This window comes from Macrobrachium rosenbergii, chromosome 29 (assembly GCF_040412425.1).
Source record: "Macrobrachium rosenbergii isolate ZJJX-2024 chromosome 29, ASM4041242v1, whole genome shotgun sequence".
In the NCBI taxonomy this organism is placed as follows: domain Eukaryota; kingdom Metazoa; phylum Arthropoda; class Malacostraca; order Decapoda; family Palaemonidae; genus Macrobrachium; species Macrobrachium rosenbergii.
The window spans coordinates 13,651,250-13,672,071 of record NC_089769.1 but is presented as its reverse complement, the minus strand read 5'-3'; the positions used below and the strand labels follow the sequence as shown (position 1 = coordinate 13,672,071).

The 20,822-nt window shown below is 35.7% G+C and overlaps 1 protein-coding gene across 50 annotated transcripts in view; it reads right to left on the bottom strand.

The window, feature by feature from the left end:
- The window catches only part of LOC136854603 (uncharacterized), a 671,913-nt gene that overhangs the window by 10,379 nt on the left and 640,712 nt on the right, over positions 1-20,822 (bottom strand). For 31 of the 50 annotated variants that reach the window (XM_067131090.1, XM_067131099.1, XM_067131100.1 and 28 more), the window contains 4 exons: positions 19,772-19,851; positions 13,876-14,047; positions 4,141-4,322; positions 3,399-3,551 (listed from right to left, as the gene is read on the bottom strand). In XM_067131090.1, coding sequence (XP_066987191.1) covers positions 3,399-3,551; positions 4,141-4,322; positions 13,876-14,047; positions 19,772-19,851 — 587 coding nt within the window. Of the gene's footprint in view, positions 1-3,398; positions 3,552-4,140; positions 4,323-13,875; positions 14,048-19,771; positions 19,900-20,822 lie in introns of all 50 variants that reach the window. The other 19 variants (XM_067131080.1, XM_067131113.1, XM_067131082.1 and 16 more) reach the window with 1 other exon arrangement.

Here is a 20,822-nt window from a genome sequence, read left to right as displayed (position 1 = left end):
CTTGCAAACTATGCCCAAGAAAGGCAAAAGAGATCAAAGGTGCTCTTCAAATTAGAAGGCTTAGATTGCGCACACCCAGGAAAGTGTGCACGCGCTGAGCAAGGAGAGGTTGCTTGCTTGTACAAAGTCCAGGGACTGTGTAAAGACTGGTGAGCAAACGTGCACGCCCACCCAATTGCAACTCGACAGAACTGCTGAGAGGGAGGTGGATCACCCCCAAGCTGCAACCTGTACCTGGTCTAAATATCCAGGGTAGGAGGAAGGGAACATGCACAGAGATGTCAACTCTGCCTGAGGTATTCACTTCTGCTCTCCTGCCAAGACAAGAAGAAGAATGAGTGGGAGAAGTCCACCAGGACCCATTCTGAATGGCCTTGGACTTCCCATTTTTCCTGCAGCATGGAGGAAGAGTGTTCAGGAATGAGGAGGAAGAATGGCTAGAATGCTTCCTTTCCTCAGACTTCCTAGTTGTTGTACACTCCACTTAAGGACTGTTTGAGGTGAAGCCAAATCTACTTGTTCAGCCACACTGGAGAGTCACCTGTAACAGACCAGGTAGCCACAGGAACCAAAGAAGCAACAGCAGTGGTTGGTTGGTCATTCTTCACCTTCCTGCCAGTGAGTCAAGGATGACATAAAACTGACTTTATTTTTCTTGGAGATCCAATCCACCAAGCGCCTATATCATGACACTTTGCTTGGCTCTCCCTCACAACACAAACACAAAGTTCTGAAATCTGCCTTCACAAGATACTTGTCATTTTTGGTGGTTTCTGTATTTCACTGTTAAGAGAGACCAAGCACCATTATGGCCGGGATTTCCACATTTCACCTTAATTATCTTCTTTTGCTTCTTGATAATGTATTTGCCATCAGGCAAGAAAAGACACATTGAGGCATCACACCAAGGATTTCAATGCAAGAGTCAGACGGGGCATCCAGGAAGTCAAGGTCTCATCCTAATGAGGATCAAGGAGATAGACTCATCATCCTCTTAGTCTTGGCTTTTTTGGTAGCCTGGTCCAAGGACCTTTTAGTTTTTCTCCTAAGGGCTGAAAATAACTTGGTAGTGATTTCCAATTTATTAACCAAGGCTTCCCTGAAGCTCTGACAGAAATCTTCAATAATGTCCTGAATGCAGTGGCACTCGGTATCAACTTGATACTTTGCTAGAAACTCCTCATGAGACTGAGCAGTTTAATCTCTGCCACCCACAAAAGAAAGAGTCTCTGGTGAAGGGCTAGGAAATATAGGAGAAAAAAATCATGGCGAATGAGGTGGTCCCTGTTGAGGTCCTCAATACTGGATTGTTGCATGGAGGAGCCTGGAACCCCATCCAGTAGTACTCCTGGGGCCTCTGTTCAATTAATGACTCCATTTCCACTGGAGAAGTCATATAGGGGGATTGTGAATTTCAGTGGTTTGGTATGTTTGCAGGAGCATAAAATATACTCGGGGTGAGAAGGGAACACTCACTACCAGAGTTCTAACTGGAAGATGTCTCACTACCAGAGTTCTAACAGGAAGATGTATTCCCTTCCACCCACACTCCTACTGAACCCCAGAACCCAAATGGATTGTTTAAATTATAAACCCCATCATCACTTGCATTGGCTGCTAGGAGCATGTTGAAAATCCTGCCAATGTCTAGAAACCATCCAAAATCACCATCATGTCTGCAAAGGCTGTGTTTGTGGCAGGTGGTATGTGCCATCCCCATGGTGAAAAGCAGAATCTGTATTGTGCAAACAGCAGGTGACCTTTGAGTTTCATTTAAAAGGAGCCCTGAAATGGGAAGAAAAAAAAAAGTGCTATAAGAAATGGTAGGATGTGTGAGCTGCATATACCCATCAGGAGAATGGAACACAAACAAGATGAAATGGACAGACTTAGTTGCAAGAAAGTGACCATGATGACCAGTTAAGAATCATCTTATTTATATAGTAATAAGTCACAACACCATATTAAAAAATATATTGTGTGACATTTTGAGAAAGTTTAACTATATTAAAGGCATTATAAATTCCCATTAGTGTAACGTTGAAGCAATACAATATGTAATATATATGGGTAATGAAAGTGAAGAACAGGAGAGAATTTTTATCCAGATAAGAAAAAGCATGTAGCCCTGCAGATCTACCATTTGTATCTATAAGAGCAAAATAAGAGATTTACAAAGATAATGAATGGTAACAATGAAATCCTGTACGGTAAATCTCACACAAAAAGAAAAAGATTCAAGATAGCAAAAATCCCCATTATAATTAAATCCCTTGAGAGCACTTTCTATATGTTGAAAATTAGAAAAGGAGCCAAGAGACATGAAAATGCAAGCACACTTGATCTAATATGTACATGAGAAATGTGCATGGGGATACCCAATGAAAAACTCCTGGAGCACCTAAGTTCATATTCAGGCCAGCCTCAGAGTAATGGATGAGCCTGGCCTAGCTGCCTTGGTGCCATATCTACAGAAGAGGTCGAGTTGGTTGAGCTTCAGACCGTCATTCGATGGGCCGGAGTTCGATTCCCGCCGCCGGCTGATGAAGAGTTAGAGGAATTTATTTCTGGTGATAGAAATTCATTTCTCGCTATAATGTGGTTCGGATTCCACAATAAGCTGTAGGTCCCGTTGCTAAGTAACCAATTGGTTCTTAGCCACGTAAAATAAGTCTGATCCTTCGGGCCAGCCCTAGGAGAGCTGTTAATCAGCTCAGTGGTCTGGTAAAACTAAGCTATACTTACTTACTTACAGAAGAGGTGTGAATTGTGATCTGGGTAACTGCTGAAGGCAAGCTAAAGAACTTTCTTAACCAAAGTCCATTTGTATTCCATCCCTGTGTGTTCTAACAAGGCACTATTCGCCTAAACTGGCTACGAGAGAATTCTTGATATTTGTCTGTCTGTCTTATGGAGCTGCAGTGACCATAAGGGTAATTCCTTTTAGAGAGAACTCTCAGCAGATACACTAGTATCAGGAATTCCTTAACATTTCTATGAAGAACAACTACTGTGTAACCTTCCATGGAAGGAGTGAAAGGTTTAAAGTTTAAAATAAACAATGGGTGAAGTAGTGATTTTTCCCTTTAATACCAGTGTTTCATGGCCTTCAAGAATGACGAGATAGAACAAAATCACAGTATGAATAACCAACCAATATTCACTCATCATTGCCTCTAACTTAGTGCAATGCAAACAAAATCACAGTATGAATAACCAACCAATATTCACTCATCATTGCCTCTAACTTAGTGCAATGCAAAACTTCCTTGAAATTCTACCACTACTGTTATATTGAAATTGGAATTTAGGCTATAAATGTACAAACATTTTTAACAGGCAGACAGATGTCCGAATCAAAAGCAATAAATAGCAAGACCGTGTATCAAGATACTTACCTTCCTTTTTAATTTACTCTTTTCATCGGGAGGCAATCCTAGTGACTTTAAGTCTCTAATATCAAGGTTAAGTAGTCTAGGTCCAGTCATGCCAATTTCTTGAAATCTGCTAACACAGCTTTCCAGTCCTTGTACAACTAACCACTGGCTTACCTGAAAATGAAAATTTTTATCATAAAAAACTGTAAGCAGAAATACCAAGTCTTCATTTTTTAATTCTATAATCACTCTTCAAAGTAGGCTAGGAGGCTACTAGGTACATTTAGCTTTTTGAACACTTAGAGAAGTTTAAGATAATAATTTTTCTATTATGAACTTAAATACACTGTCATTAAAATAAAACTTTTTTCATCATCTTGTGTGTCATTTAAGAATGATGCTCCAAGGCATAAAAGTACATTTGACTTTAGTTACACTAAATATTGTAGGATTTGTCATTTGCTAAAATTCTTTTAAACTATAAAGCTGCAGAAAATATGTTACATTTAAAGTAAGGTACCTCAGAAAATATTTGTAAAATTTCAAGTAAGGTACTACAGAAAATATTTGTTACATTTAAAGTAAGGTACAGTATTGCACAAAATATTTATGTTTAGGGTAAATCTTAAAGATGCCTAGCCTGAAAGTTAAAAAGTCAACGGCCATCTCATAAAATTTATTTAAATGAACTGCAACAGTATTTTCTAACATTTGCATAAGAAGTGACCAGATTTAAAATGACAGAGGACACTTAATATCATACCTGCTCCTTTGTCCAGTCAATAACAGGAGCAGTTTGCCACATGTGGGCTCTTTTACTCCGGTCTGCAGGCATATGTGTATGTGATAGAGACGTCTGAGAACCTAGGGATGCTCCCGATCCCTCATCACCAGAGCCAAGTGATGCAGGCCCACTGCTGATATCCCCACTACTACCATCCACACCTGTTTTGTATAAATAGATTTTGACCTTTTAAAGGGTTTTATTTTTGACATTGCATTGGCTGAGATTCTATGTGGGGTTTCTAAGTTAATCTTCTCATATTAATTAATAAAAATATGTAGTAACACTAGTACTGGGATTAGAATCACCGATTTTTATGTATAGTTTTAAAGACTGATAATAGTTTTAATAGTTTCAGTGACTGATAAATAAAGTCCAGTATTTTTTTTAAAAACCCAAATATCACACCAGACCCATAAAACACTATTTTGACCAAAGCATGTACAAGCTTCAACATGTACAGTAAATTCACACTTTGAATACAATTTTGATCAAAGCATTCAAGCTTCAATGCATAACCTCCAACAGAATTAAAAAAAATAGAATGCAATATACACTGTCTTACATGGCCTTACTTAGGGTTTGAGGTAACCAGCCATGTACAGGACATGTTTAGTAGGAGGAAGATACCTTGGAGGGTATAAAACCTCAGGTTAAGACTCCAATGCTCTTCATCTTCTCAAACTTGGTATAAAACTTTGTTTTTGGATTGATGTTTACTTGGAAGTCTGGGTATAAAGGAATGGTTTGCATTTAAGACATGTAAATTTGTGTTCTTACAACAGCAAATAATTTCTTTACACTTTAATTCAAACACCAAATGTATACCTTAAACAATCATCCTACACCAAATATACCTTAAATTATCATCCTAAAAAACTTTAATATTTCAGTCATCTTTCAACATTTTACATTTAAAAATATATGGCTTATAGCTATGTCTGAAAACTAATTAAGTTACCCCTAAGGGAGAAAGAGAGAGAAACAAAAATACATGCACAGCAAAAAATTTCATACACTAGTGATGGTAGGTATACAAAGGTAAATAAAGATTAATTCACAAAAGTAGGTTATAAGAACTATACAGTAGCAGTAAACAAAACTAAAGTCATAAAAAGAGGGGAAATTCCCTCACAACGCATTGCAGCTACAAGTCAATCAGCAACTAGCAAAGCTGATATCCTGCTCTGAGATTGGCTCTTCTAACCCTTCCAGCCAATGGTGTATCGTGCTACAAGCCAATCAGCATTGAGGTAACATACCCATCAGCATTGAGGTAACATACCCTGCTGCGTGACTCGCTACTTCTAACCCTTCCAGCCAATAGCTCCCTTTCTATCCATCTATCCATCTCTCACATTCTATGAGTATCCTTTGGTGTAAAGAGAGAGAGAGGGAAGGGCTGAACCGAGTTGTTTACATCAGTTAATAATACAGTACATATACTGTATATGTATATCAACCACTCTCCCTTTCTATCTATCCAGCTCTCACATTCTACGAGTATCCTTTGTGTAGAGAGAGAGAGAGAGAGACTCTGCCCAGGTGGCGCTAACCCCCTTCACGGTCAACATGTCAAGATGATTGACAATTAAGCCTTCATGCCTCCCCCTAAGTCAGAGACAGAAAAAGATCATGGGAAAACAGTTACTGGGCTAAAATCTTACCTAATTTACTATATTTTCTGTAATGAATTGATATTTTGCTATGTTTACATTAATATTACTATTTGAAAGTCAGTAAATCATTTATTTATACAAAACAAATAAACATACATTACAATAACGCATAAAAATTCTCTCTCTTATCTTAGTGAGAGAGAGAAAAAAATACAACACACACTAGTGACAGTACATACACAAGCACCGAGCCACAATGTGTGACTGGCTGCTTCCAACCCCTTCAGCCAATAGCATGTCGTCATGGAGAGAGAGAGAGGGGGGGGAACATTGTTTTTTTATACAGCACATATTATTACAATAAAATATTGCAGGATTTCCCTTTAACATTTGACTGATATTTTGCAGTGTTTACATTAATATTAATATTTGACAATTAGTAAATTTTTTTTATCAAAAGGTATTTATTGTAGTCACAAAAATATGAAAATACAGTAATTAGTAGATGTTTCTTGAAGAAAAAATCCAAAAATTACCATATTTTCCATTAATAATTTGGGATAAGTTCCACAGAAAAATCCACGAATTGGTCAAGCTGAAAATCTTGAACTGCGAATAGGCAGGAGTCAACTGTATATCAGAATACATAAGTAAAAAACCAGTTTTATTTAAATTAACATTACTTCAAATATGTGTGCACTTTGACTTTTGTAAATGGCTATTATTGATGTAACAGTTGACAGTTTAACTGGGGCTAATGTTCCCTCACATTATGTAGCTCCTGTCACCTAGGGTATTATGCGTAAGCCTAAAATATTATTAAAAATTATTTCGGAAAGTCAAACGATATGAGAGTATGCTGTACGTAAGGTAAACGAATTTTCACATTAAGTGGGACCAGAAATGGCTTAAGGGATTGTAAACCTGTAGTGATCATAGCGAGCAGGAAAGGAATTTAGCCAGAAACATACACACAAAAACAACAGCTAATTACAAGAGCTGATCTTTCTGCAGAATACAGTACCATGGGCCAAGAGTATGATTATTATGCCGTTTAGTTTTTTCTTTGTATTGCGTTGCACCACATATGAACGACCGTTAGACTTCACTTGATAGTAACGCAGGGGATCGGTAAGTTAGGTTGAAATTGTCTATCAATAATTTTTCATATATCAGGAGGGTAAGTATTCTCCGGGCACGGTTTTTCATAAGTTTTATTCTGCTGCTACTATGTAAGCCAACCCTGGACTTAGAAATTTCTTGATGTTAAGTGGGATTTGGTTTTCAAGTAACTCTGGCTAAAAATTGATCAGAATGAACTCTGGACCTATGTTGAATAAAACTCCGCCTCCTTGAGGACGTCTACTTTACTCTTAATGGTTCAATCTTAACTCCCACTTTTGGCAAGGACAAATCAGGTCAATTTTGCTGACCTTTTTCCTTCTTAGTCTATCCTCTAACTCCTCCTTCCTTTCCCACTTCTTGGAGGTTTGTGAGTCTTCAATTTACTTGGTCCCATGACTCATCATTTTAAACTATCAACATCATCTCTCTCTCTCTCTCATAATCCAAGAAGTGGGAAAGGAAGGAGGAGTTAGAGGATAGACTAAGAAGGAAAAAGGTCAGCAAAATTGACCTGATTTGTCCTTGCCAAAAGTGGGAGTTAAGATTGAAAACCATTAAGAGTAAAGTAGACGTCCTCAAGGAGGCGGAGTTTTATTCAACATAGGTCCAGAGTTCATTCTGATCAATTTTTAGCCAGAGTTACTTGAAAACCAAAAATTGTGTCACTCGCTCTCTCTTAACATCAGAAATTTCTAAGTCCAGGGTGGCTGGTGTGATAATAGAGTTAGAATAAAACTTTTATGAAAAACAGTACTGATATGAAAAATTATTGATAGACAATTTCAACCTAACTTACGAGTCCCCTCTTAGTCTATCCTTCTTAGTCTATCCTCTAACTCCTCCTTCCTTTCCCACTTCTTGGAGGTTTGTTATGGAACTTGGTCCCATGACTCATCATTTTAAACTATCAACATCGTGTCTCTCTCTCTCTCTCTCTCATAATCCCGATCAGTGAATCTCATACTTATTCACTGCATAACATGATCACAATTGTGACAAATAAAGAAACCGATCAAAGCTGTGACTATTGTTAAAGGAATAAAAACAGTGACAAAACAGGTCTTAAGACAATCGAGGAAGTAGGAAAAGTGCTGTTGATCTAGATAAATGAAAAATAGTGGGTGGTAGTGTTACTGAGGCCAAGATTTGTGAAAAAGCAAAAGGTAAAATGATGTTACTTTATACAGTATTTATTTGTGTTAAATCTAATTATTGTTTTCTTTATTTATGATCACAGTATGTTGTATAAAGTAAAATACAAGCCCATCGTCGCAAAAATACCTTCCAAATGGCATTGTCTGGTGTGGCCTGGTATGAATAAATTCACTTTACATCCTTATGGGAAAAATTTGTTTGGTACTCATCGTTTTCAGCACTCGTTGTGCCTTCTGGAACCAATTAAGGACAAGTACCAAGGTATCACTACTGTATATAAATGACAATAGCATAAAATATAAATAAGAAAATCTTTAAGGTAGTAGAAATACAAAAATGAGAAAATACAGTAAAAACAATAGATGACAATAGCATAAAAAAATATAAACAAAATTTCAAAATGAAGATGGGAATCCTGACAGCTCATCACCTCAAGACATGTAAAATGTGCTTAGTTGCAAATTCCAGCTCTTCACTTTGGAAGTGGCAGTGATGAATTTCATTGTCTTAAGTCAACAGAATTACCTGTACCATTTATTTTGCCCATGCTTCATTAAAATTTCACTTGATTTTCATTTAATATTTGCTTTTTCCTTATTAACAAACTTGTATTGATTTACAAGGTATTTTCAAGGTAGGATGATGATGAGGTGGTTAACTGTTACACGTATTCTAATCTATCCAGTCTGTAATCCTGGAAAATCACTAATCTAGCGCCCTGCAGGTGCCAATGATGCCAGATTAGTGATGGTCGACCTGTATAACAAATTTCTGCACAGATGAAGAAGAGGTAGACTAGATGTGTTTCTCAGAAGTGGCTCAGCACTTAATAGTGACACCTAAAATTTAAATGAGTTGCACGTAGTTAAAGAAACATTATTATCAATGAAAAGATGTGGTGGGAGGGGGTTGTGGCAATGTCCTAAACTCATTAGCAATCATTCTCTGTGTTTCATAAAGTTTCAACTTGGGTATTCATATTTTCCAATATGCACTCATCTCTTAAAGCAGCTTTAGGTATGGCCTTCCAAATCACTCCTACTTCATGAATCTAATGCATCCCAATTTGCACAGCAACTTGTAATACTAATGCTAATGCACTCCAAAGGGAAATCAGCTTGCAAAGAGAGAAAAGTTAAAGCAAAAGGTGATATATATAATCAAATATGAAGGAATAGAAAATTAAACTGATACACCTGAATTCAGTACACTGCAGCAGAAAGCAAGAATGAATTTGCTCTTCACTTAAACATTTGGAGATCAGGAGACTCCAGAACTGCACTAGGCAAACTATTCCACATTTTAGTTGTGGCCAAAATAAAACTCTTAGCAAACTGAGTAGTGTTAAACGTGATACTAAAAAAATGACAGAGGTCAACATTAGAGTTAGCAAAATGAACATGACTGATGACTAAACTCTATCCAAGAGTTTGAGATGAGAGTCAATACTGAAGACCACACTGGAGAACTGTACTCCAAACAAGGAAGAAAAAAATAGTTAAAACACTTAAAGTAAACTCCCCTTATTCGCAGGGGATATGTTCCAGACACCCCATCAATAGTTAATATCCGTGAATACTTAGAACCCCCTTTAAAAACGCTTATAACTGCCTATCTTGAAAGTTCACATACCAAATGTATACTTAAATTATCATCCTACATCAAATATACCTTAAATTATCATCTTCTTATTGTATCAATCTTTGAAATTATTAATGTTTCAAAGTCGCCTTAAACATTAGTACCCTTAAAAATTGGTTCATCAAACAATGAGGGCAACAGTCTGGCAAAGACAGGCCACCTTTACCTCGTTCTACTCAAGGGACATTGATCACATGTCCTTGCATACCTTCTTCTTAAGACCTCTGGTGGCTGCTCAAGTTGTGTAATGATCTGAGCTCCATTCAGACACAAAAATGTCTCTTCTGAGTACCGAAGACCAATATTTACTAGAATATGAATGTTGAGCAACTGGACTCTACTTTCTTTTCTGCTTATAAAAGCAAACTCCAAGCTGAATTACATACCAAAATCAATCAAGACAGGTGCATACATAACAAGCAACCAGTTCTAATTTAGAATGTGTTGCCCTCTTTCCATTTTCTGAAGCAAAGGGGAAAATGGACTGAGTAGAACTTATTCTGAACCCATTCCTTGATAATAGCCAAATAACATGAAATTTCCAATGGTAGATGTCATGGTTCTCTGAATATCTTCCTCAATAGTATATCCTTCCATAGATAGGTTGTTCTGGTTCAGGGTCCTACTATTCTGGCCAACCTTACAGCCAGACAGGTAGGAGGTTAATGAGTCATATCATCCCTGCTCACATGTGCAACTGGGAGCATGGCTATTTTCAGGCGGGATCCAACTCCACCATATTTCAGGGGCAGTCAGATGTAGGGGCTAGCCTCCTCCTAAAGGGTAAGGCTCACCTAAAAACAATGGTTTGTAACCCCATATGAACAAAAAAATTTTCTGAAGCAATCTGTATTTTTATTAGGCATACAAACTAAAGCCTTTTATGACTTTAACCCACCTCAGCCACACTGCTTTGTCTCTATAGCCAAAGGAATAAGTGACTGGGTGATTGGGTATACCTGTGAGAAATACTAATTACTTATAAGTTCGTTATTTTTTATAAGGTAAACTGACACTTTTCATCAGCTAACACTACACTGTATGGTCTTGTACTGCAGAGAGGTCTGACTGGTACCATGTCATGGTGTCTACAGCACTGTTCAGTTTAGACATTGCAAAGCATTATAACTACTATTAATCCAAACTAACATTCAAATAACTGATTAGGAATTATACTAGCTGCTAACAAGGGAAACATATTTTGTGAAATGGGAGTTTTCCATCCCATTAAGGAACACTGAAATTCTTATAGCTGATCTCTAAAATGACCCTAGCAGGGCCAATTTTGTAATTTTAAACTATGTACAGGTTGTCCATCACTAATCTGGCAATCAGTAGTCCGGAACAATCAGTAATCCGGCGTGAAAACAGCAGTAATTTGTATTCTTTCATGCCCAGTGGTTTTGATTAAAATACATTCTCTCCAATTTTATTTACGGTCGAGTTTCATCCATGTTGCCGATGCACGATAATTTATAGTCATTAGCAGCTTGAACATTGTTTTCTCACCTTCAGCTACAACTTGCAGCTTAAAGTTACTGTAGCAGTATATTTCCTTGGCGATCTTTTCTCCAAAGCGAATAAGGGTATAGTGTAAAAAATATATCAGTCCTACTGTACAGTACTTAACGTCATTTGTAACATAACTACAGTAATTGTTTAACCGTACGATGGTTGAAATACAAGCAAAACAGTTGTTATTCGATACGATTATTAGCAAAACAACAGTTTCCCGTTTGGTTGTTTATGGCTGTACACATTTACGCAAGAGTATAACGTTACTAACAATACTTTTATCATGCTCTTTTACTTTTTAACTAGCAGATGGAATAAAGAGAGGGAGGAAAAGAAGTTGGTCTATTGTACTGATTTATGGGATATTTTAATTCTAAGACGAGGTGGTTAGCTACTGGGTTTCGTGTATCTAGCCTAATAAATGGCTAATCTGGCAAAATGGCTAATCCGGCACCCTCCAGGTCCCTATGATGCCGGATTAGTGATGGACAACCTGTATATCATTAACTAGTGCAAAGTACAAGGAGTAAGAGCAAAAGCCAGGCCTACTTGGTAAATATAAAAGTATAAAACTGTAATTCCAAAAAAGGTTTGTTCCTAAAAGATTTGTTCCTCAGAGTAACAGATCTAAATTATATACACTGTCCCATTAAGATAATATTCACAGAAGGGTTCAATGTAAGCTGTTAGCTTTGGCTACTTAATTTGATATTCAAATCACACTTTATAATACGTTTACAACACAATAACATTAATTGACAGAACATTCGATTATTACAGGAACACAGCATGCAAAGCTTGGAATCATAGAACTGTAGAAAAAGCTAGGATAATGTGCTTTTCCTATGAATCCTATTACAGTATGCTTTACATTTAAAAAAACTATTACTGTACTCTCTACCAAACCTTGACTTTCTGAAGCTGATGTTACCACCATGAAGAATGTTTATTAAAGGACATATTAAACAAAAGTTTCTCCACTAAATCCCCAGTATTTGCGTTCTCACGATTCGCGGGATTTTCTGTGGAACGTATCTATAAAATTTTTGCTAAAAATTTGGCAATTTGCAGACTTTTTCATTAGGAAATATTCACTAACTAGTGTATTTTGACATTACTCTCATCTCATGACTAAATACATTTTTTTATGATAAAAAATTATTTACTAATTTTCAAATATTATTAAGATTAAGAATAATAATAATAATACAGTACTCTAAGATTAAATAATACGTAACTCAAAGAGAGAGAGAAACTGGTTTTCTCCCCTCCATTCAGGATGGACCTGACCTCATTAAAGCAAAGATAGATGCTCAGAATTGATACTATTGAAATATTAAAATTATAATTAAGTACTATTGAAATGATATTAAAATGATATATAAGTGTTTCAGGATGATAGTACAGTATAAGCATTTTTAGAGTGTACATTTTATGATAAAATAATGATTTATGGTACATACTAATTTTCAAATATTAATATTAAATTTAATAAGTTTAAATAATAACATTAAATAAAAATAATAATTCTCTCTCTTATTCTGATGAGAGAATTTTTCTTATGTAATATGTACGTATGTTTCTTTTGTATGATAAATAAATGATTTACCTATTAATACTAATTTTCAAATATTAAGATTAATGATAATAATATTTTCCATGCATCTGTGTAGTAAATTTTTTTAACAAAAAAAAAAAAAAAAAAAAAAAAAAAAAAAATAGTGATTCCCAGTCTTTTTTATCCTCAACTTGAGAAGGGAAGGGGGAAGAGTAAATTAAATGTCAATTTACTTGACAGTTTGACATATGGGCTGGAGGGGAAAGAGTGTTGCCTCCAGGAGCTCAAGTATTTCAATCTTTCAATATGTAAGGGTTATTCTTTTTTTCTCTCTCTCTCTCTCTCAGGTAAAGATACTGTTTGTGTGTATGTGTGTTCATAGTATTTTAAAAATGTCTAGTAAAGGTATTACATCTTTGGAAACAAACAAATTTTGTCAGACAGATTAAAGAGATAAACTCTCTCTCTCTCTCTCTCTCAGTCAGCCTTGTTGAATATAAGTCGAAGTGGTAACTCTCTTTCTCTGCTTTGGCTGGAAGGCTTAGAAGTACACATTTATATATTTTTAAGGGTACTAATGTTTAAGATGACTTTGAAATTATATTAATAGTATAATTTCAAAGATTAATACAGTAATAGGATAATAATTTAAGGTATATTTGATGTAGGATGATACTTTAAATATAAATTTGGTATTTGAACTTTCAAGATAAGGGGGGTGGCAAGTATTCGCAGATTTCAACTATTCACAGGGGGTCTGGCTACTCAAATTTTAAATTCCGATTTTGATGTTAACACTGAACAATAGTTTTTTGGGATGTACAATGTTTGACATCATAAAGGAATATATCATTTTGCCATACAGTGTGCCTTATTGTAAATGCTGGAGACTTCAAGGAGAATATCTTATGAATAAAGCTAAACTTTTTAGTAAACATCAATGCTACTTAGAAAACTTACAGCATAGAAAAATGCAATGGATTTGGTGTCAGTTATCTGGGAAAATTTTTCATCAAAAGTAATGAAAACAAACCAATACACTCTATGCAAAAGTAAAAAAAAAAAAAAAAAAACCAAGGTTATTGTAAATCTAGAAATTACCTGGGACCAGTTTCTGTATAGGTAGTGACGAGTCAATTGGTCGCTGACTCAATAAAACCACACCAGAAGGGTTCGGGCTGACTCCACTCAAAGGACTAGCATGGATACTACTGCGGCCTAATTTTGGTGACTGAGATCCTGTGTTTGAGTCCCGAATGGAATCCCTTCCACCCTGTTAAGAAAGATTACAAAAATGTGTCGTCACAAATATATTACAGCATTACTTTTATGACATCATTTACCATCATGCTACATTAATTACCACAAGGATATCCCTACTAAAGCTAGAGAACTTAATGATTAAATTTTGTAACTACATACTCTGTTGAGGTATGAAGTGAGATAAACCATCACAGTATTGATATAGTAGTCCATACTTTCTTCTGTCAGTACAGTAGTTTATAAAGTTTACATTGCATTAACTAGTCCCTTGCGATAATGGTGACAACATGATGTAATTACTGAAAGTCTGAATCTGTATACAGTAAAATAATTTTTTCCTTTATCAAGGAGCAGAGTACAGTACATATTTGTTATCAACCATGCATGTAACATGTTTCTCTAAATATGGTAAATATTCTATGAAATTCATTCACAATTAAAGTAGTTACTGTGTCAAATTACAAAGTAGCAGAAAAAAATATGGTTAATAAATCTTCCCACTCATTCTAATATGGAGGAGTAATAAGTTCAGGTTGGCAGGTGATTGGTAATTAAAAAATGAAGCTGAGGGACTGGGGTGGGTGTGCAGATGTAAGTATACACATACACTGTGACTGTAATTGTAATAATATAAAAGCATCTCTATACACATGATGCAATGAATGTGTAGTAGTTGCAATAAATTTACATATAAAATAAAGCATTCTTTTACTCGACTGAGAAAGCCTTAAAAAATAAAATTGTACCATAAATGCTAAGAACATTTGTGGGAGAAAGGTTATAACTGAACCATATTAATCTGACTTTCCAGGTAAGGTAATCCCTAAGTAATGTACATAAAGCCCTGTGGAACACAACTTTCTAATTACATGGTCTCGGGTGTTAAAATTGGTATGACTCATTACCAACTAGCACTCCAACTTTTCACAAAAATTTAAAGTTTGTGTAATTTATAATACTATCAGTGTTGTGTATTATGGAACCAGCATTACAAATACCAGAAGAGATTACAGAACAACACTACAAGTAAACAGTCAATGTGGTAGTCCACTTTTCAACAAACAAAGAAATATCAAGTTTTGGTAACAAATTTTGTCAGAATCTTAAAACTTTAAGTTTACACAATCACTGACTTTGCAACCTATTATTCTTGTTAAGAACACTAAATTTTTTAAGAGCTAAGCATCCTTACTCATGAGGCCACTTAAATTATCTCAATAAATTATATACCAAGCCTGTTTATCTAAAATCTCACAAACTCTTGTGTTAAAATTATTGCATACATTTCCTAATTATCTCAGTCCTCAAGATATCAAGTCTATTTTTCGGCTGCTGGACACCACAGCTCTCCACAACTTATTTGTTACTAATATCTTCCCACTGCACACTGGCCACATATCTGAACTTTTTTATTTGACCTTTCAAAATTTAATCCATTTCCCCTGTCCGTGCTTATGTCTGCTGCACAGAATAGTGAAGGCCTGATGCACACCATAGTTTATAAGGTCTACGAATGAGTTACTTTTAATTACCAGTATTTCAGTAATCTCTTTCCACTTTGTCCAGACTCTTGCTCTTTTCTTGCTGCCCTTTCAATACTGTATCTGCTTCAGAGACTAGTGTTTCCCAGAGATAACAGAAATGCTAAATTTCTTCTTTGACATTCTATCCACATAACTTTCTTCCCTATTTGCTCCTCTAATACATTCAGGACATTGAAAAAGTTTGATTCCATATAAATTTTACAATCTTAAACATTTTTTATAATGCCACTTGTTGCACTGGATACACAGTAAAGGCTCTCCTAAGGATATCATGGTCTGTTTTACAATAGTGTATGGTATTTTGACTTTACAATGGCAATACCGATGCTGTAATACACATTCAGCTGAATCCATATCCTGAATCATGAATTTAAATTTTTCCCTGGTCAAGCATTATGCAGTACAGTACCCTCACGAATGCTGGGCATCCAGGCAACAGCTGTGCTCCTCACCTCCCAGTCTGCTATGTGGTGGCTAGTGTATACAACCAATCCTGCGTGTTTTGTGTTGCTACTATTTTTCTGGATACCCTCTTTTATTTGCATTGTGTTTTCAAGCCTCGTGGAACAATTATCTGAGTCTCCTGCTACTAGTGAGAAGAAGAGGAAGGCAGTTACTCAAGGAGAAACTCAACATACTTAGGGACATGCCCTAAACTGGCCATTGTATGGGAACCTAGACTCTCGCAATTAACAATCTTGACCATCTTATTGGATAAGAAGCAAATAAGTGATGCTGAGAAATCTTCAGCATCAGTAAATTCCACTCTTATCATGTACTGTATAAGAGAGCTAGGCTAATCAATGAGATGTGAGAGATTACTTATGTGGATAGAAGACTTGATACAATAGAGTATGTTCAAGATAAGCTAGGTTGAGCTATGATAGTTGTTAGGACAGGTGTATTAAAATGCATTTTTGACTAATGATATATTCACCTTCTGATACATTCCTCAGAAAGTAACCCCCATCAAAACTTGGAAAGCATCTTTACTGAATTTACCCCCACATGACCATTTCCCTCAATGCACTTTTTCTTAGTTTCCTTTCCAGTCACTATTCACTTTTTTGGATATGTTGATTAGCAAACCTCTCCTCTTCTTTCCACTCTTCCATCTTCTGCACAAGTTTAAAAACCCTTTCTCTGATTCTGCTATTAGCAATGAGTCATCTGCATACAGCAGTTCTAAGGGGCATAATAACAGAATCCTCCATTACTATGATGAACAGGAAATGATTCAACTGATTCTTAATGGACACCAATGTTTATGTCATATTCTTCTGATACCCCTACAACTGTCTTCACCCTAGATCTTTGCATTATGGTATAGTAACACTGGTGATTTTGCCAATTCAGAAAGTCCTTCAATTACCTTCTACTTTTGAAAAGCCTTTGTTTAGCATGTGATTGTTAAATATCTTCTCAAGGTCTTCACTCTATTTACATCTTTATCTCCTTATTTGGTTGTGCTCTGCTAGAACTTAAAGGTTCCCTTCTCCACCTGCCCTCTGTACATCTTGATTCCACGATTTTTGTTTCTCTATCCTTTCTCTGATGTCGCACTGCACATTGTTCTGCTGCCCTTCTGCAGACACTTTTTTTATGCAGTACCCCTTTTGACCTCATTTTTCAGTTTCCATGTTTTTATTATTTTAATATCTTTTTTCATCTTTATACCTGTCACTCTCAGATCAACTCACAATAGTCATGTTGTGTTAAGTATGCCTCATCTGGTATTACAGTGCAATCCTTTTTTATGATGTCTGTAATTCTCAAGACACAGTAATGAAATCAGTCTGTATTTCAGTTTCTCTAATCTTGTGTCTTTATCTTCAATTCTCTCTAGGTTTCCTAAACAATATGTTTAACCCTCAGCTTTGGCTCCTACCAGTACCTGTATCCCCTCCAAATGTGGTACCATTGTAAATGCATCTGTCAACCTTTCCAAAAGGTGTGAGAACACACTTATTACCTTCTTCATACTGAAATAATCTTACTTTTCATTGTTCTGTCATTTATTTGATCCGCTTCTTCATTTCACTGGCATTCCACTAGCACATGACACTATTACAGTAATTATGTTTGTGCCTGTACACAACAAATATCAAAGTTTCTCCTAGCAAGTATCTCCACCATTTCCCTTCTTTTCCTAATTTTGTTCCCAAACAAATTAAGCTGATTTTTAATAAGCTTGCTTCTTATTTTCCTCCAGGAATTCTTCACAACCTTAACCTACTTAAAAGCTGCCAGATGCGAGAGGTCCATTTTTCAGGAGAATTAATTGTTAGGCTTTGGACTTTGTCATCTATTTTATTGCTGAACTCAACCACCCCTCTCATGCTGCTCTCAGTTTGGGATCAGCTATTGTCAAGTCTTTAAATCAATATGAGTTTAATATAGTAGTGTTAAATTCAGTGTGTCAGATTTCTAATGAAAGAAGGGAATGATTAGCAAATATGCCAGACTATATACTGTATGGGTTGCAAAAAGGAAAGTGTTTTATTCAGAGACAGAGGTCCAACACCTAACTGTCTGGTCATGATAGGTTCCTATTTTTTACAGGTTCAAACCTTATCAAATGTTGAGAGCTTGGCCAAATTACTAGCATCTGTTGATTACTTTAAACATTTATCTTAATCACCATCTCTCAGTTGTGTATTATGAACACTTGGGAAAGTTATAAAGGTAGAGAAGTTCTTGATACTGCTGACAAAAGAGTTAGGCACTTACATAGCATTAAGCCACTACAGCAAAGGATGAGAGATATATTAATGAAGAAAGGATAAGAGACTAAAAATGATTGTTTGCCAAGAGCAAACACCTCATTCACGATCACAACATCCTTCTCCCCATGAGATTTGTGCTTGACTGTTTCTGAGAATTTTAAATGTTCTTTTTTAAGGGAAGGATGTCTTAACTACAGCCACTTCAAACTGCTTGTAGATTTACTACTCTTCCTGTTTGTAGAATATTTAATTTTGGTCTCTTGGCAACCAATATGAAATATTCTGTAATCAGGGTAAGTAGAAAGTCTATTGGCAATTAGCAGTGGCTGTAGTCAGGACAATCGCCCCTTATAAAGAATATTTAAAAACCTCAGAAACTGCCATGGCACAAACTTTACAGGAAGGATGATGTCCTCCTCGATACTAAAATCAGTATTGTTAAAAGAAGGCTGGTATAGGTTTTAAAAGTGACATAACAGCATGACCACACTAACAGACATAGGAAGTTTATGAACAGGTTCCCAAGTTCTGGAAAGTCAAGTCATCTAAACAGCTTAAAAAAGTAGATCCCTGGAAGGGGTTACCTATAATCGTTAATAGATGAGCTGCAAGTATCTTGGATTCACAGAAAGAAGTTATTCCAATTCTTCATACATTCAGTTTGAAAGGAATTTATAAAATTTTTATGACAGCAAAGAAATGTAGGAAGATTTACTTATTGTAAATCGGCAGACTTTGGAGACGGTACAACATTTTGTTCAACTTGACACAGATGGTGAACGAGAGGACAGCAGTAAAAAGAGGAGTAACAATAGCCAGAATAAAGAGGAAGCAGACTGCTGAACCACTGGCAAATAATTCATTGTAAGAAAACAAAAATAATGATTAGTGTGTAAATGCTATGCTCTAATGCAAAGCATAAAAATAGGCATTTACAATGGAAACAGAAATGCTTCTTAAATGATACAACTACAGAATGCCAATATTCATGAGGATGGAGCAGAGATGTAGATAACTTTACAATTGGCAAGATCAGTGGTATACAGAGGATACAAAATAGACTGAAATTGTTTAAAACACTTGAACAAAGGACAGGAGTAATAAGAATAGTGGTAAATATGGGAGCATTAGAATACTGACTTAATTGTTAAAGTAACAAAATCAGGAAAAATGGCATGGATGAGACCTTGGACTAAACAGAACTCAAGCATAAATTGCAGAGGAAAGCAGCACAGATCATGAAGAAAGCAGAAAGTGCACAAAGATATTAAAGAATAGAAGAATTAGGTCAGAAAACCATACAAATGTGATTGATAATAGGGACAGGTTTTAAGTAAGGCACATTAACCATATCTTGTAAGATACAGTACTACGATAATTGAATTGAAATTCATGTCACCTGTGTCATTTCCATCATTTATATTTTGTTCCTTAAAATATGCAGTATATACAATATCCACTTACTATAGAATATACTGCAGACTGTTGAGATCGGTTTGGGGAGTTGACTTGTTGAACTATCTGCCCGGTTGCCACCACATGTGCTGTTGACGACAAATTAATAGGGGCACTGATTACTGGTTTCTTGCCCACTGGAAGAGAAAACCCTTGAATGACTTGTGTTCATGTGCACATCCAACCACTACAGCAATGAAAATAAATTTTGTATGCAACTAGGTATTTATATATTGCCACATTAGCTCAAAATCAATTGTACTTGACTACTGTTGACAAATTCAATATGAACAAAAGGTGGAAAACCATTTCATGCACTTCTCTTACCTTTGTAAAGCTTATTACAGTACTTAGGCATAAAACAGTTCACAAATCACAGACAGCAAACCATACTATTGCAAGGCTATAAATAAAACACTAATGAAGCTGGACTGAATTTTCAGGGCTGAATTGTCAAAAAATTAAATAATAATATCCTGTGTAAAAAAAAAAAACAAATGCTGAAGCAGTTCTCAGTGCACTTTTCACAAAATCAAGAGATTTCTACTTTCTGTAACATTCAACAAATGAGGCATGCAATGCAAAGTCCGTGTTCAGCTGTCTTGCTATTTATTCTTTTTTGATAACTAAGCCAAATAGATGCAATGAGTAATAAAAGCAGAACTGGCATATCAAAAGCTCAAGTAGATACTGCACTTCTCTGTTTATGACCTTTCACGACTTCCCTCAATAATCTATAAAATATTATTCAGTATACCTAAAAAGTATTAATGGCAAGATTAGTTATCGCCTGTCCAAATACTGTAATGAAAAAGACTAAAAGAAAATTTTATACGGGTAAAGTTTTCTGTGGTCCAAGACAATCTACCATAAATGAAAATAATGTAAACATTATTTCTAAAATTAGCTACCAACATGGGAAAATACATTTGCATGGGGCTGAGTAGTTTGGTTTAGATAGCATATACACTTTCATGAGCCACTAGATACTCTTCATATGTAAAAAAGGATACAATTTCATATATAAAAAATGATACAATGTGCAATACAGTCCTTCTTT